Here is a 14,911-nt window from a genome sequence, read left to right as displayed (position 1 = left end):
AAAAATCTCCAATATTGTCCAGTAGAGAGTGGTATAATTCATACAATTCCAGTTAATTTAATAGTAAAATTCCATGTTGGATAACCTCTAATTGTTTATGATCCCATCTGATCAAGTATTTATGTTCCAGGTTTAGTGTTTCTCCACAGCAAATTTAGTGTATTTTACAACAAAATTTCATATTGGATGGCCTATAATTGTTTATGATCCCATCAGATGCCATTTGACCCATACACTTGAAATTTGTGTTGTTTATTTTGACCCGATGTCATCTAATCTATGTTAAACCAGTATGAGGAAAATAATGCAATCTCATCTCCTCTTTGTTTCATCCAGATTGTATGGTATTTTGTTTGATCTCCTTCCTCCATTCCTCCACATATTCACTCTCTTCTGCTTGTCTGAGTTCTAGCTGTAAAGGTAACAAGGCAAATTCAAATCTGTCAATGTCTCTAACAACACTTTAGTACTTTTTCTAAGGGATATATTAATCTCCCATCAGTATTCTGTCTTCCTTGTGGAATAGAGGTAGAAAACCTCCAAAGGTAGAAGTTCATGAAGCTTTGATACTTAGACTGTGTCAAAATGACCCCTTTTAATGCAAAGGAGCAGCAGCAGCCTTGGTATACCCATGATTACTTTTTTGTCATTTGGCAATTATAAAACTGAGTGCACAACAGTTATCTATGAAGTTCTCCAAGGCTCTATTATCAGACCACTTTCATTCAATATCGATTATTCTCCCAGCTCAAATTATGGAATAATACAACATATCTTACAATGGATGTGCTCACATTGTTAGGAATTTTAACACCTACATAAAGTCTATCACTTCATCAGCATATTACCACTTCCAAAAATTGCGAGAAAATGTTTGTTTATCAAAACATGTATAAAGTTCCTAAATATGAAGTTGATTCAGATTCCAAATCTAAATATTCAGAGTTGCTGTTATAAAAAAAAAAAGCAGAGGTGAATCGGCTCATCAACCCATGCATCTGCTTGACTGTTACATACAGGAAATGCTGCGGTGCTGCTTGTGGTTAATGAGGCGGTGATACAAGCTGAGAAAACAAAAGACTGTTAGTCATCAGGTTCAAGTGCCATTTGGCTTTAAAACATGTTGCAATACATAAGCAATAATCAGACTCACCATCTTCAGCAAACAACTGATTCCATGTGTGATTTAGAAAAAGATACTATTTTTCAGAGTCATATAAGAGAAACTGGAACAGTAACAATTAATGCTACAACCTGTCAGTATGGTGCAAAGACAGAGTAAATTAAAATAAATCTGAGTCAGTTTCACTGGAATGCGCCTTTGGATATTGGACAAACATTCCTTTGTGAGTTCAAAATCTCGTTGCTAATGAATATTTTCGTCTAATGTAAGTAATATGGATAAAACAGACCATAATCACAAGTAAAAGACACACTTGTTTTGTTTCTATTTGTCTGAATAAATGCAATTGCAAAATTTGATTCAGCAATGACTAATTCGGCATACGTCAAGGAGTATCTGAAGGTTAGGATAACATCATGCATGTGACTGTGATGGATTTTTCTTTTTTTCTTCATTTCCTCATTTGCTGCTAAACATAGTCTCATAAAAAAAAAGCATCACAAAGCAAAAGAGTTTCAATAATGAACACATACACGCCCCCACACACACTATACAGAACTGCAGGGTGTAAAGAGGTGATGTTTTACAATGTAGATAAATTATTTCACAAGTTCAAAGGATAAATATTTATATAAACAAAGTAATATATTTGTTTATATTATTATTAGCGTTTTCAAAAGGGGGCGGGGGGTAATCCTTTCCTTTGTTGATTTTGACTGTGTCCCCCAAAGGAAGGGCAAATGTTGTTTGGCGCCCAGAGTAGAGTTCCTTTTGGGGGTCCACTTCCAACTATGCTCATCATAGGATGAAGGAAGTTTTAATGTTTAGTTCATGGGCAAACAAACCAGGCTATTACTCACTGATCTATACCAACAAACAGTGACAGTGTGTCCATGAACTGTGCCCCTCAGCTCAGACACATGACACATAAATTAATAAACTAGCTTCAAATGTAGACATGTTATTGCAACTTTCAAATTCTAAAGGTGATTTAATGTGCAATGTAAATCACTGGTGGTGCATTTGAGCATATTCATTCCAAGAAATTGTCATTTCATCATTTATGCTGCCATTCCAGCAATAAAAAAATATATAAACATTTCAACTCCATTACCATTGCTTATCAATTAATGTGTCCTGGTAGCTACAAATCGTGGCAATGTATAGTTTAATTTGATTATGTATTATTTTACTGAATATTTTTAATTTCACTTTACTTGCACTGATTGCTGTTTTGACCCCAGTTTGTACCATTTCATTTTATTTAAAAAAAAATTCAACATACGTCTCCTGATCAAACTAAAATAAATCTAATATGTGAAATATACTTAGCAATGTCACATAACCTCTTTCCTCACTGCAGGTCATAAGCAAATAGAGAGAAAATTACTTTAAATGAACTGATACCCGGTTCATGCAGAATGTCATATGGATGAAGGAACCATTTTGAAAGAGACAAAAGTCAGGAATGAAATGACCGAAAGTCAAAAAGTATGAAAACTCAAAGTTGCAACTTTGAGCTGTTGTGTAAATTCAAGTGGTCTTGGAACCCATGCCAGCAAGGCCCCATGTAGACGCAAAGTCTGCTTATAATTTGAGTGAGCTATATATAGGTGTTTAAAGTATAAACGGAGTGTTTTTATTATTTTTATTACCAGTGTCAAATAAATCCGATTGTTTTAAACTGAAAAGCTGAACCGGCAAATTAATAAAAGTTTCGACCTTATATGGCTTAACATATTTAAGGTCAGTAGTTAATTACCCAAAATAGCAGTGACGCCACATGCTGCAGTTAAAATAAGAGAAATCCTGTGACTTCTGGGCTACTACTCTGCATACTTTCCCCAGGAATGGAATGCTGCTGCTCCCAAAAGGCAGACAGAGGGGATGGGGAGGGGGGCGTCGCTGTTTTCCCTCCGTGAAAGCACATTTTTGAATACCTTGTAGTTAAAACCTGGCCATGAAAGTGTCCACTCAGAACAGGAGGCTCGTCTGGCGGAGAGAGCAACAAGTAAATAGCCAAAATGTCTCCGGGCAAACCAACTTTGATATGTTTTGTAAAGTAAGCAAAAGCGGTTGCCAGCGGTATCTGTCTTCTATTTCTGGCCTCCCCCCGGCCTGGGCCCCCCTCTCTAGACTGACGTCAGCAGAAAGTTATTTTCATGAATGGAGGGGGCGGTCACGAGGAATAGGTGACGTGAGCGCTTGCGGAAGCACAGCGTGGAATGTTGGTACATTGTTGTTGTTTTGTAGTTAATTCAGTACGAGGATACACCACTACCCTCCTGCCGCGTCTCGCCGACTGGGTCAACTCACTTCGCCGCTTGGATAGGAAACTTACTCCGCCACCTTTACGCATCCCCGTCTACACATATCCGCGTTCACAGAGGTATGGTTGTTTTTTTTTTTTTCCTTTTTCTTTTGCTCTTCTACAATATGTTTTGACATTCCTCAGAAAATTGCTGAAATTTGTCACGTTGATGTATAGGCGCAGACACGCTGGTGTTGGATTCACTGGGCGATTAGGGAGATTATTGGTAGTGGTTAGGGAAGTTTATGTTGACTTGCGGATTGTTTGAGCCGAGAGGACACGTGTTGGTGCTGGAGAAAAAAGAAAAAAAAATAATGCACAGAAAGTGATTGCAATTGAAGTGAGAAAATGATCAGAACTGCTGAAGATGTCTTTCCTGTTTTTATTATTATTATTTTGTAAATCACAGCCATAAAAAAATACTTAAATTTATTATCCTTCAGTTTTTTATAGTAAAATAATTTGCATGTCTGAAACCTATGAAAATATTAAAATAACCTATAAAAGCATTGCGTCAAAGCGGAACACTCACTTAAAAATGACAAGCCTTCGCATATCATTACAAGTTAAAAAAACACTTTTTAATTTTTTATAATGGTTGTGCTTTTCAATAAAAAAGTTATCGCCAGTCGGATCAGGTTTTTAAGAAAAATGGAAGTGAAATAATCCAACAATTTCCACCTGTCTCTGCTGAAACTATTTCCACGCACATTTTTCACAACCTTATAGTTTGTTTCTAACACTCAGCCCTCTATAACAGGTTCCAACGATGCAAAATTCCAGCCTACGGTTTCTAACATCGGAATCAACACGTGGTCTGCTTTGTAGACATGTGGGAGAAAGGGCACCAGAGACCACCGGGGCTGACTAGTCCATTGCAGGAGGGAGGGGAAGGAAGAAGGGGCATATTTCCACAAACAATAAATCACTCAAAAACAAGTGCCGTTATCTTATCACTCGTTTTATTACGATTTCTGGGGGATAGAAATTGTCATTTCTTGGGCCAAGATAAGTGAGACATTCTGTAAGGGCCAATGACATAATGGCACATGATTCTCATTACTTTTGCATTATCTTCTGCATAACATTTTGGACTTGTGGTCCTGGTCCAGTGATTAATAAATGGAAAATATTTGTCTCTCAATGGTTTATTCCACTAAGATCTGCCATAGATTCGAAGCCAGGAGGATGTTCTGATTCACTTTTGTTTCTGGTGGGCGCCTTTCAGCCTGGAGGAGGGAGGGGGTAGCGTGTGTATTGCGCTGTCATAAGGTTAACATGTGGCTCAGTCTCCAAAGTGATGATGTGTTTTTTTGGAGGGAGAACTTGCAACAGCTGACTCATTGTGCCACCAAAGCACTCGAGGAGAAGTCCCCCCACTTTGTCTAGTGATTGATGAAATCAGTGTCGCCAATTGCACCAGCCATTGTGGTGAAATGTTGTGAAAGTGAAATGTTTGTGGTCACTTATGGTATGATTCACATGGAACATGTTCACTGTGATGTGTTTTGCTCCTCTTACTGGAATAAAATAAGTTTTGTTGATAATTACCTTTACGCATCATATATTTTTAATACTGTTGGATGTGCAAAGTGGAGTATAAACAGGAAAAATAAGACATAATTGAATGAAGATGTGTTTTTCTTCCTAAAACAGTTCTCTCGCCACCTAAAATTGCAAATACGATTTTTTTTCTCTGCTTTTCCTCTTAAAGTCTTAAAAGGTTTCTTTCAACTCATGAGCTAGTAATGTTTCAACAAAGCCGGTCTCAGGTTGTTCAGAGACCTGGGGGCTAATTTCCACCACTACCCCATTAATGTCAAAGGGTGTGGTGATACATCTAGCTCACAAGAACCAAACACAGCATTGTGATTGTGAGAACAAGAACAGAATCTATGAATCCTATGTTTTTTATTTATTCTTTTGCTTTCATAAAAGTTTCATCACAAAAGTTTAAAAAATCACGGGCCTTAAACAAATATTCAATTAGAGTAAAAATTAATAGATTTAAAGAGTCTCTGGTTTATATTTTGCAATTTCTTTCTTTAAAGAATATCTGTTTAGTGTAGGATTTTCCAGTCTATGTTTAATTAGACTATTTTAGGTTTGATCTAGAGGTGATCAATGTGTCAATTGGAAACTTCAGTGCTGATGGCTAAACTATTTGCCAGCTCAGTATTCTTGTATTACTTATGAATTGTTCCTATGTTACTATGTTGTCACTCCTGCAGTTTCATTTTTTCCAAAGAGCATAAAAAAATTGTCATTTAAAGTTTAAGTAGGCCTCATTAGTATTTATACTCATGTTGCTAGCCAACCAAATGAGGAATAACTTAAGCACTTTTTCCAAGTGGACTTGAAAATAAAACTTTCAAACAGATAGGTCAAGCTCAAAGCACTCATCTTCATGTCCAGGCCAGAGATTTTATTGCACCTTCCTAATTTCTCATTTATGCCGAGCATGTTTTTTTTTGTTTCAGAGTTGGCCACGGCTTGCTTTGAAGGTAACTAATGACCCTGAACTAATACCTTAAAAGGAGAGTACAGATACATTTAAAGAGTTTTATTGAACAGACATGAGCAGAGATTTATGTACCAGCAGTACATAACTCTCTTTTATTTTGCTTAACAGATCAGATTTTCTTTAAAGGTCTAGCTAAGCAATGCTGGGCCAAAAGCAAAATAAACTTTTACCGTCTTAAAAAAACGGCAATCTCAAAAATGCCATAGCAGTTTCAGAGAATTACTATTATTTTATCGATCATTAAACTGCTGTCTTGTTTCACTATTTCTTTATGGCAATAGCATTGTTTCCCAACTTGACCTGCAAAATATTCACTGCTATTTTAAATTATTTCCCCCAGCTACTGGGGGACCCTCAGAAGCCGCATGTGATGCTTATGCAGTGGGCTGGTTCTGGGTTTTATCTATTTTGAGGCATTCTTTTTTGAATGCATCAAATAGTGGCTTCTTACCGCTGTGATGAGAATAAAAGGTGATCATCAGGGCAAACAAATAATCCAAAACATTCAAAGTGGTGGTCTTTTTATTGCTTTAAATGTTGCAGGAAAACCTCTCAGCTATTCACTACAATTAATGTGTGTAAGCCTGCTGATGATAATTTTCTTGCTCACTCATATTTAATGTCAGGGTAAAAAAAGTGAATAGAAGTGCGTGTTTCCTCCCTGCATTCCTAACATTTCTATCCCAGTGTCTGGAAGAATATCTTTTCCGTGAGTCCTCCTCCCTTTCCGCACAAAGGTTCCGGCTGATCGTAGCAACTATTTCCAAAGTTCTCTGTACTTTACCTTCCTCTCTGTGAAACAACGGGATTTTCCAGGAAATGTCAGATCAGGAGGGTGTGATTCCCTGCCGCTGGTCGTCGCTTTTACCCGTAAACAGCATGACTCACCAGGCAGTTATGCTCGCCGTTTCCTTTGCATAACATCCCACCAAATGTGCTGTGCTGGAGCAGAGTGCCACGCACGTCAGTCGGGAGTAAAAAAACTCCTTGCATTCTTGAATAAGTGTGGGAAAAGATTTCTTAGAAGAGTCTAGACAAATTTGTTTTCTGTTTACTTCCGACATAAAAAGGAACAAAGACAAGTCAGCTCTTTTTAGCTCCAGAGTATGAGCTCATAACTCTTGATAAGCTGTTTATTTTAGGAGGCGACTGGGCCCCACAGTATCATGCTGTAACCAAGATTTGGTAATAGTTTATGTCACTGATCATGCTGAAAAGTTTATTGAACCTCTTTTTGAATCAAGTTGTTTTGGATTCATTTGTCTTGTTTCTATTTGCCTTCTTGTGCTAATGTTAAGCGCAAGCTTTTTGGTGTCACAAGTCTGTTAGTGTCTCTTCCTTCTAATACACTGCATATTTAGTTGAAGCAACTTATTTTAATTTACATGAGCTTTTGTCTTCACTGACATTAGATGCAGAAGTTTTTATTTTTCAAAAAATGTCAGAATGATGAGAATTATTTTAGATTTTTGTTTATTATTATTTTATTTACTTCAAATTTGGAATTGAGATTTGCTGGTATACCTGTAAATAGTCTGGAAAAGCCCAGCTGATTATTTTTGTTGATTTCTAAACTTCTTTTTAAATTATGTAAAATAATTACATGTCTGTATGTGTTTTTACATGGAAACCCTCAAATGCACTGTTTCCTTGTATGTTCACTGAATTGTCTAAAGATATCAACTTTCATATCAGAAAGAGAATTATGAACCTAAGTCTGGACCATCCCTTGGTACAATTTCCAGATGTTTCAAGGGCCCACGGTTTTCTATTCTAACAATTATATGAAGGTATAAGCATCTCTTTGTCTTGCACAGTATATTGCTATGCTATTGTGCTGCAGTGACAGTAGATACAAGTTAGAATTAACCTGTATTTTCCTGACACTTTTCTTTCTTATCCTTCATCTCAATGTCTCTAACCCTCTTGCGAACTTTAACATCTCAGTTACAAAACAACACATAGTATGGGCATGAAAGGATGTTGAAATTTATCCTACATGCTAAATATGTTATTGGGAGTATTATTTGCATGGAATGTAACATTCTTTAAAATACTGCAATCTGTTGCACTAGCTAATACTGTGATGACTGTGAAACAACAAGTTGTGCAGCTCTCTCAACCTCATATTAAAAGCAAATGAAGATTCTGGCTGAAATTGGCAAGATCAGTTCATTAACATAAAAAGTCCTTTGCTGAATGATCTGAAAGAGCACTCAGAGGACGAAACCATAACTCCAAAAATGGCACAAAAAAAGACTGATTTCAGTTGCAAATACAGGAAGTATGGCCTTTTGATTCTCTGTTGGAATTAAAATTGAATATGTCTAAACTTTCAAAATTAAATAAATGAAAGAAATAATCTGCTAAGAAAATCACGCTCTTTATTATGGCCTTTAGCAAACAGAAATATCTTTGGTAGTGCTACAATTCCAATGACAGGAAATGTTTAGGCTGAGTATTTGTCAGACATCTGGGGGGCAAAGTTTTAGTAATACATTTAAAAATTTAAACACATCCATTAAGAATGTGCACAGCTCTCTCTAGTGCTGCTGAGTAAAAGTTATCCTTAGCTATTAGTCACTAGACATGCTTCTGCAGTGATGAAACATAAGGAATCTGAGTGTTAAAAGTGGTCTGTATTGTTTATGTTTCCTTCCTCAAAGAGTGATGGTGAAGTGCTTACTTGCATACGTGTGCAAAGGCTGCGGATGATTTGTTTGGGCAAGCAGTGGATGTGAGACTCTTCTGAATTCTAGACGTTTTGGAATTTTTGCAACCATTATGCTAAGAGTGGGGATATTATGACTCCTACCACATACATGAGTACATCACAAAACATATTTCAGAATACATGCTTTCTCTCTTCCGAGAAGATTTACCCATATGCATGTGAGGGTTTGCACATGGCTCAGGAATGTAATTTAGTTTTTAGTTGTTGATTTTTTTTTTTTTCGGCTTTGCTTTGAGGAATTTACTCAGACTGCCTTATGGAAAACCTGTTCTAAGAAGCCATGTTTTGTTTGTGTCTCGTCTTTACGAGTGGATTTGGTTGTGTCACATAATTGCCACTTTCCCTCTGAGGAAACTTGATTATGAAAACCATACCGGAGTGAAAGTTGCAAAAAGAAAAAGCACATGGCTGAAGAATTTCAGGGCAACAACTTGGCTTCTGGATTCTGAATTTAACGCACATGGATCAAATGATGGCTCGTTAGAAGGCCTAAGAAGAACACTGACATGCTGAGAAGGTTGTTGGTGCCACCAGGGAGAGAACTAAAACATGCAGGAGGCTGGCCCTCGAGGACTGACTTTGGGGACCCCTGCTCTAAACAGATGTTTACACACACATAGCTTAGCACCTTTTTTGCTTCCGTTTATTTTCCGTTTAACTATTCTAAAGGAAGTTCTTGGTGTTTCATAGTAATGCTGTTGATTTTCAGTTTCACTTCTCTGCAGTTTTCAACTGCATTCTACAAACTCCCGAATTAGCATAGACCTATTTATGGCCTAAAATGTGAAAACATGATAAATATCACAAAGTGAGCCCCCCAACACCCAGAGCATTTTTTCCAGTGAAAGCTACATTTCAAAGCGCTGTAGAGGATATTTGTTCTCTCCCTCTGAAGTATCACTTATCACATACTCTCCTAGATTTGTTTAGTTGGCAGAATTTTATGTCAGCAGTGTGAGCTAAAAATATCCACTAGAGATAAATAAGGGCATGGAGCAGTTCAGGAAAGCCCAATGTAAGAGGATCCAACCGGAGAGAGATGGCCTTAAATCGATAGACTACATTGTCTCGCAACAAAAATACATCACTGACTGTAAAGGAAACTATTTCCCTGTGACATTCTCCCTCCTGGAATTTTCCACCGCTGTACTCCTCTGTAAAGTTCAGCATAACTGCAAATGTCATACTGATGTGGGATGAAAGAGTGGAGCACTGCAGACTGATAGTAGACCCTCAGACATCATATTAAAAGATTAAACACTCTGCAAACGATGAGATACAAGCTAACTGGCAAAATTAAGAGATCTGTCACAGAAGCTAAGTTTAAGAGAGTGTTATGATCACATTTAAGCAAGTTTCAGTTGTTTATTAACATTGTCTAAGGGCCATGCTGTGGTTATGAATGAGAGTTGTTTACCCTTTTGCTGACCATGTGACTCACGCTCCCACCCATTCACAGGGCGTTTCCATGGTAGCTGTGGAACATGGAACAGTGAACTCCCAGTCAGGCTGGTCTGCAGGTTCTGAAATGGAGCCTTGGGGGGATGTGTGCCACACTTGCTCAGTTTTTTCTCCCCTTTTCTTTTTCTTGTTCTTTGGTCATAAGAGGAGCCAGAGAAACCTGTTTCACTGTATAAGTGCCAAGGGGGCTTTAAAAAAACAGCTGTGGCAGACACACAGAAAGTTTAAATCTTTAAAGAGTTCTGTGAAAGAAAAACCTGGTGGGGCTTAGCTGTTTTATTTCTGCTTGTTTTAATGAACAAGTTTGGCTCTCATCACTCTTAACAGAAAAGACAAACGCTGTCAAAAACTGATGAGGTTTAACGTGGAGGCTTGCTGCCATCTGCTGGCATGTGTAGCCAAGCTACTGTCAAAATTGTTACAACGTGAAAAAAGGTATAATACACTAAGGAGACCTAGTCTTCAGTAAAGCTTACTGTGAGATTGGGACATTTGTCAGTCTTTATTTAATAAAGTGAAATTACCAAATTTTAATTAACCTAGCCTATGCATACATGACAACCAGTTTATAAACATACAAGAACATGTGTTTACATGAACAAGTGTTGCTTTTAGCCAATGTGATGGGTTTTGCTGATAAAGAGCAATTAAAGCTTTTTGTACAAGCCTTATATTAGAATTTTATATATTCTAATAAATTAATTAGATATATAAATGAATTAGCTTTATTTCCAAAAGTATTTTCTCATCTATCCAAATAATTGTATGTTGTTCAGACGTTTAGCAATAGTCTTGGTCCGTATTCTAACACAGATGGCATGAAAAAGTGGTGATTATGACCAATCATGGACAACTTTTATTGTTGGGAGTGAGATTTGTCTGGGCAGAGTGAGAAATGAAAAAAAAAAAAATCTTGATTCTCAGTCCAAATGAATCAGATTTGGCAACTCTGAAAATTGTCCTTCATTGACAAAAGTGGAATGGGTAGCTGGAACTGATAAGTTTAACTAAATGTGTTGCCAATCACCTTTAACATGTTGCTCTCCAGGTAGTTGAAGTTAAATAGTCTGCTTTTATCTGTTTCATTTTCAGTGCAACTTCTGTGAGGTTCTGGTCAGTTTTCTGCATGCAGGGAATGACGACTCATTTCAAGACAAGCAAAGCTTTAAGGGTAAGCCTCATGAATTTAAGAAATGTTTTATGAAATTGCGTTTGCATGTGGAGTTGTTCTTTACTCACTTCCTCCCTCCGGCAGGTCAAGAAGGAGACGGGCGAGAATGCCCCGGCGCTTAGCGACGATGAGTTGGTGGCCATGTCAGTGCGGGAGCTAAACCAGCATCTGCGTGGACTGACGAAGGAAGATGTCATCCGGCTGAAGCAGCGGCGACGGACCCTGAAGAACCGAGGCTATGCAGCCAGCTGTCGCATCAAGCGTGTCACCCAGAAGGAAGAGCTGGAGAGACAAAAGACAGAGCTGCAGCAGGAGGTGGACAAGCTGGCCAGAGAGAATGCCAGCATGAGATTGGAGCTGGATGCGCTGCGAGCTAAGTACGAGGCCTTGCAGTGTTTCGCCAGGACTGTAACCCGGGGGCCAATCTCACCCGGCAAAGTGGCCACCACCAGCGTCATCACCATTGTCAAGTCCGCTAACCACAATACCAGCCCCACCCCATTCTCAGCTCCCTCTTAGTGCTGACAAGACTGGGCTTTCCCTTCTTTTGCCTGGTCTTTGCTGGCTCTGATGCATCCTGAACCCAGTCATAATGTACTGAGAGGTTCCTCAGTAGTTTGTTAGACTCAAGGATTGGGTGCCAAGCTCTGTCATATAATGCTGCATTCACAGTTCTGTCTCTGTTCGCCTCCCTCTTACACAATCTATATTGTCTGCACACTGTTCACAACCCCATCCGACCCCCAGCACCGGCAGGGTATTGGGCCTCTGTGACCCTACCTCTGTGACTGATGGTAGAGATTTATTACATTCTGTCTTACTTGTGTAATCCTTGATGCTGCAGAACATAAAATACAAATGATTTGACTTTATGGGAGTATAGTTATTTGCCATTTGTGTAAATTTACATAAAAACTGTAAATTTTGAAGCTGTTGCCTTAAAGATCTATAAGTAATCTACAATTAACATGCAGTTCAGCACAATAAGGTGTTACATTTCCCAGGATTAAAGTCTAGAAGTTTCTCAATAGTTTCCAGTGATATAAGAGAGTTTTCTCAGATTTTCATTTGTTATTGAGCTTGATTGGCTTATGCTAATCCATAAAAGAAGCTGTTATGGGGAAACTGACAAACATATATTTGTGTTTCATGTTTGGAAAACCCTGGTGTCAGTAACAGTAATTGAAAAGTATTACCAAATCTAGAGGATGTCTCCTCCATATTTGCTTCAATTATGAAACATACCAAAAGGTCCTAATTTGTTCGCCATTTTAGATTATTTTGTTGAAAACGTTAAAAGGTATTAAAGACATTGTAAAGTTTGTTCGGGAAATGTTGGGTGTAATTCTGATGGCTATTTTATGGCCCTGTCTTTTTTTGTAATATTAACAGGTTTTAAGCCTTTTTGCAACTCAACTTACAACTAACTTTTTACATTTGAATGTGCTTACAAAGCAGATTGAGCTAAATTTGCTTGTAATAATAGAATTTACTTTATTATAGCACTTATGACTGTAACAATACAGTATAAAGTAAATTACAAGATGCACCAATGTACCAGAAATTATTCTTGTATGTACTGGGGCTTTAATGTGTGATGATGATGATGGAATGGGAATATTTAGTGAAAGTCTAAAGTTAGCAAGGATAGTAAACTTTGCTGCACTTGCAATGTTTGGTGGGTAATCCATATTGGATATAGTGATAATGAAAGTAGTCCTTACAAAAATCAACTTTCTTCCTGTATATTACAGATTAAAGGTGACAAATCTTCTGCTAGTTATATTGTCACTTACGTTGATAAACTCCGTCCAGACACAAAAAAAGAAGTCATTCCTACCGCTGGGTCACAAGAAGTGCTGCTGCCGCCGGTGTTGGTATTTTTTATTTTTTACAACCAGTAGCTATTTACTTTGCATTTTGACACACTCTTCTACAAGAGAAACTCTTGACGCCTGTCTTCACAAAAAACATATATTAAATGCAGTAAATGTCTTTCTCTCTATGAACATCTTGCATTATTTAAATATAAAGATGACTTGAAAACAAGCTGTTCCTACAGAGGATCCATTCCTAAATTGGAGTAAATGCAATAGAGACTGCTCATGTCAGGATTTTCTCTTGTGTAAGAAGACATGACTGTTCTTCCCCTGTTCAAAAGCTGCAAAGAACAGAATGGGGAACTATGCTGCTGTACAACCTGCTGTGATTTTATTTTGTTTAGGCAGGGGCATTGCTGTGTTCTTACTCCTTGAATTTTCACCCAGTTCTTTGTTCTTTTTCTGATATCAGTTTTATACAATACACATAGAAAATCTGTAAATATATATCTATATCTATATATATCTATATCTGTATATAGATATATATAGATATAGATATAGATATATATAGATCTATATATATTACTTATTTTTCTGTCTTTCACTATACTGGGAGTGGTGTGTCTGTGTAATCACTCACTGAAGTTAGTGACATTGATGCTGACCGTTTTCAAATTGTACTCACATTTACGAGAAAACTGTGTTTATAACTTAAAACGTTTATGTATTTATGCTCGACAATTAACTGCTTAAGGATACATTTAGATGGCTCATATTCTGCAGCCTTGCAAACAGTGGAAATTGCAGTTACGTCAAATAAAAGCTCATTTAAAACTATTGGTAATGTACTATTGTTAGGGAGATGTGAAATGAACCTCACTAGAATGTGATCAAACAATAAACCATATTATAGAATCCTTCGGTGCAAATTTTAAAGCACACATTTACGTTCCCAGAGACAAGTGTTGTGAAAACTAGGAAAATGAAACTGCATCGTCAGAGTCTTCAAACTTTCACGTTTAACATTTCTTAAGAGCTCGTAAGTTTTATGTGTAAACCTGGTGCAGACACCACAGGTTTTAAAGTATATTCCAAGATGGTAATGCTTTTAGTGCTTTATGTATCCAGCACTGTTAATCCAGACCTGTTAATGTGATGGTGTTGTGTTTCAGTCCTAAAGCCAAAATCAATATTATTCTGTTTGCAAGTTCTACATATTCATAGCAAATAAAATGCAAAGCATTATGCTGACCTCTAGTGGTAAATCTTCAAAACTATTTATACACACTTGAACACTGAATCTGAGACTGGGGTGATTGATTTTGAGCATACCTTAATATTATGCGTCTTGTTTCCTATTTTCCCATGTAAAATCAAAAATGCCTTAGTCAAATAAGAGACAAACGTTTCTCTGGGTGAATTAATTACACAATCACTGTATCCAGGCCAAGATACATGATGGTCTTTTCTTTAATGCAAATCAGCAGAAAAAGTTTTTCCAATTTAATTGAACAGATGTTAGACAAAAATCTAGAAGGATTTATTTGTGAGACGAGGCAGCTATCTTCCTGCCATAGATGTTTACTAAACTTAGTTCAGACATTTTTCTTTCTTCTTACAGATTGTGAATATATTTGGCAACTTCCAGAAGTTACGTTACCTTCCGCCCAATACTTTTATATGAATTGTACATATATATAAAACTTGTATTTTGATGAAAATGTAAGAACTTTTATAGATTGTTTTTTTTAACATGTCTGATTA

At 37.3% G+C, this 14,911-nt stretch overlaps 1 protein-coding gene across 1 annotated transcript; it reads left to right on the top strand.

The window, feature by feature from the left end:
- Positions 1-3,246: 3,246 nt before the first annotated feature.
- Positions 3,247-13,956, top strand: mafk (v-maf avian musculoaponeurotic fibrosarcoma oncogene homolog K). The gene is made up of 3 exons (XM_044099447.1): positions 3,247-3,512; positions 11,246-11,324; positions 11,409-13,956. The coding sequence occupies exons 1-3, from the start codon at positions 3,349-3,351 to the stop codon at positions 11,841-11,843; spliced, it is 678 nt and encodes a 225-aa protein (XP_043955382.1). The 5' UTR covers positions 3,247-3,348; the 3' UTR covers positions 11,844-13,956.
- Positions 13,957-14,911: the final 955 nt, after the last annotated feature.

The sequence above is a fragment of the Gambusia affinis genome, linkage group LG19, assembly GCF_019740435.1.
Source record: "Gambusia affinis linkage group LG19, SWU_Gaff_1.0, whole genome shotgun sequence".
Classification (NCBI taxonomy): domain Eukaryota; kingdom Metazoa; phylum Chordata; class Actinopteri; order Cyprinodontiformes; family Poeciliidae; genus Gambusia; species Gambusia affinis.
The sequence above is the reverse complement of the archived record's forward strand: the minus strand, read 5'-3'. Positions and strand labels throughout refer to the sequence as shown.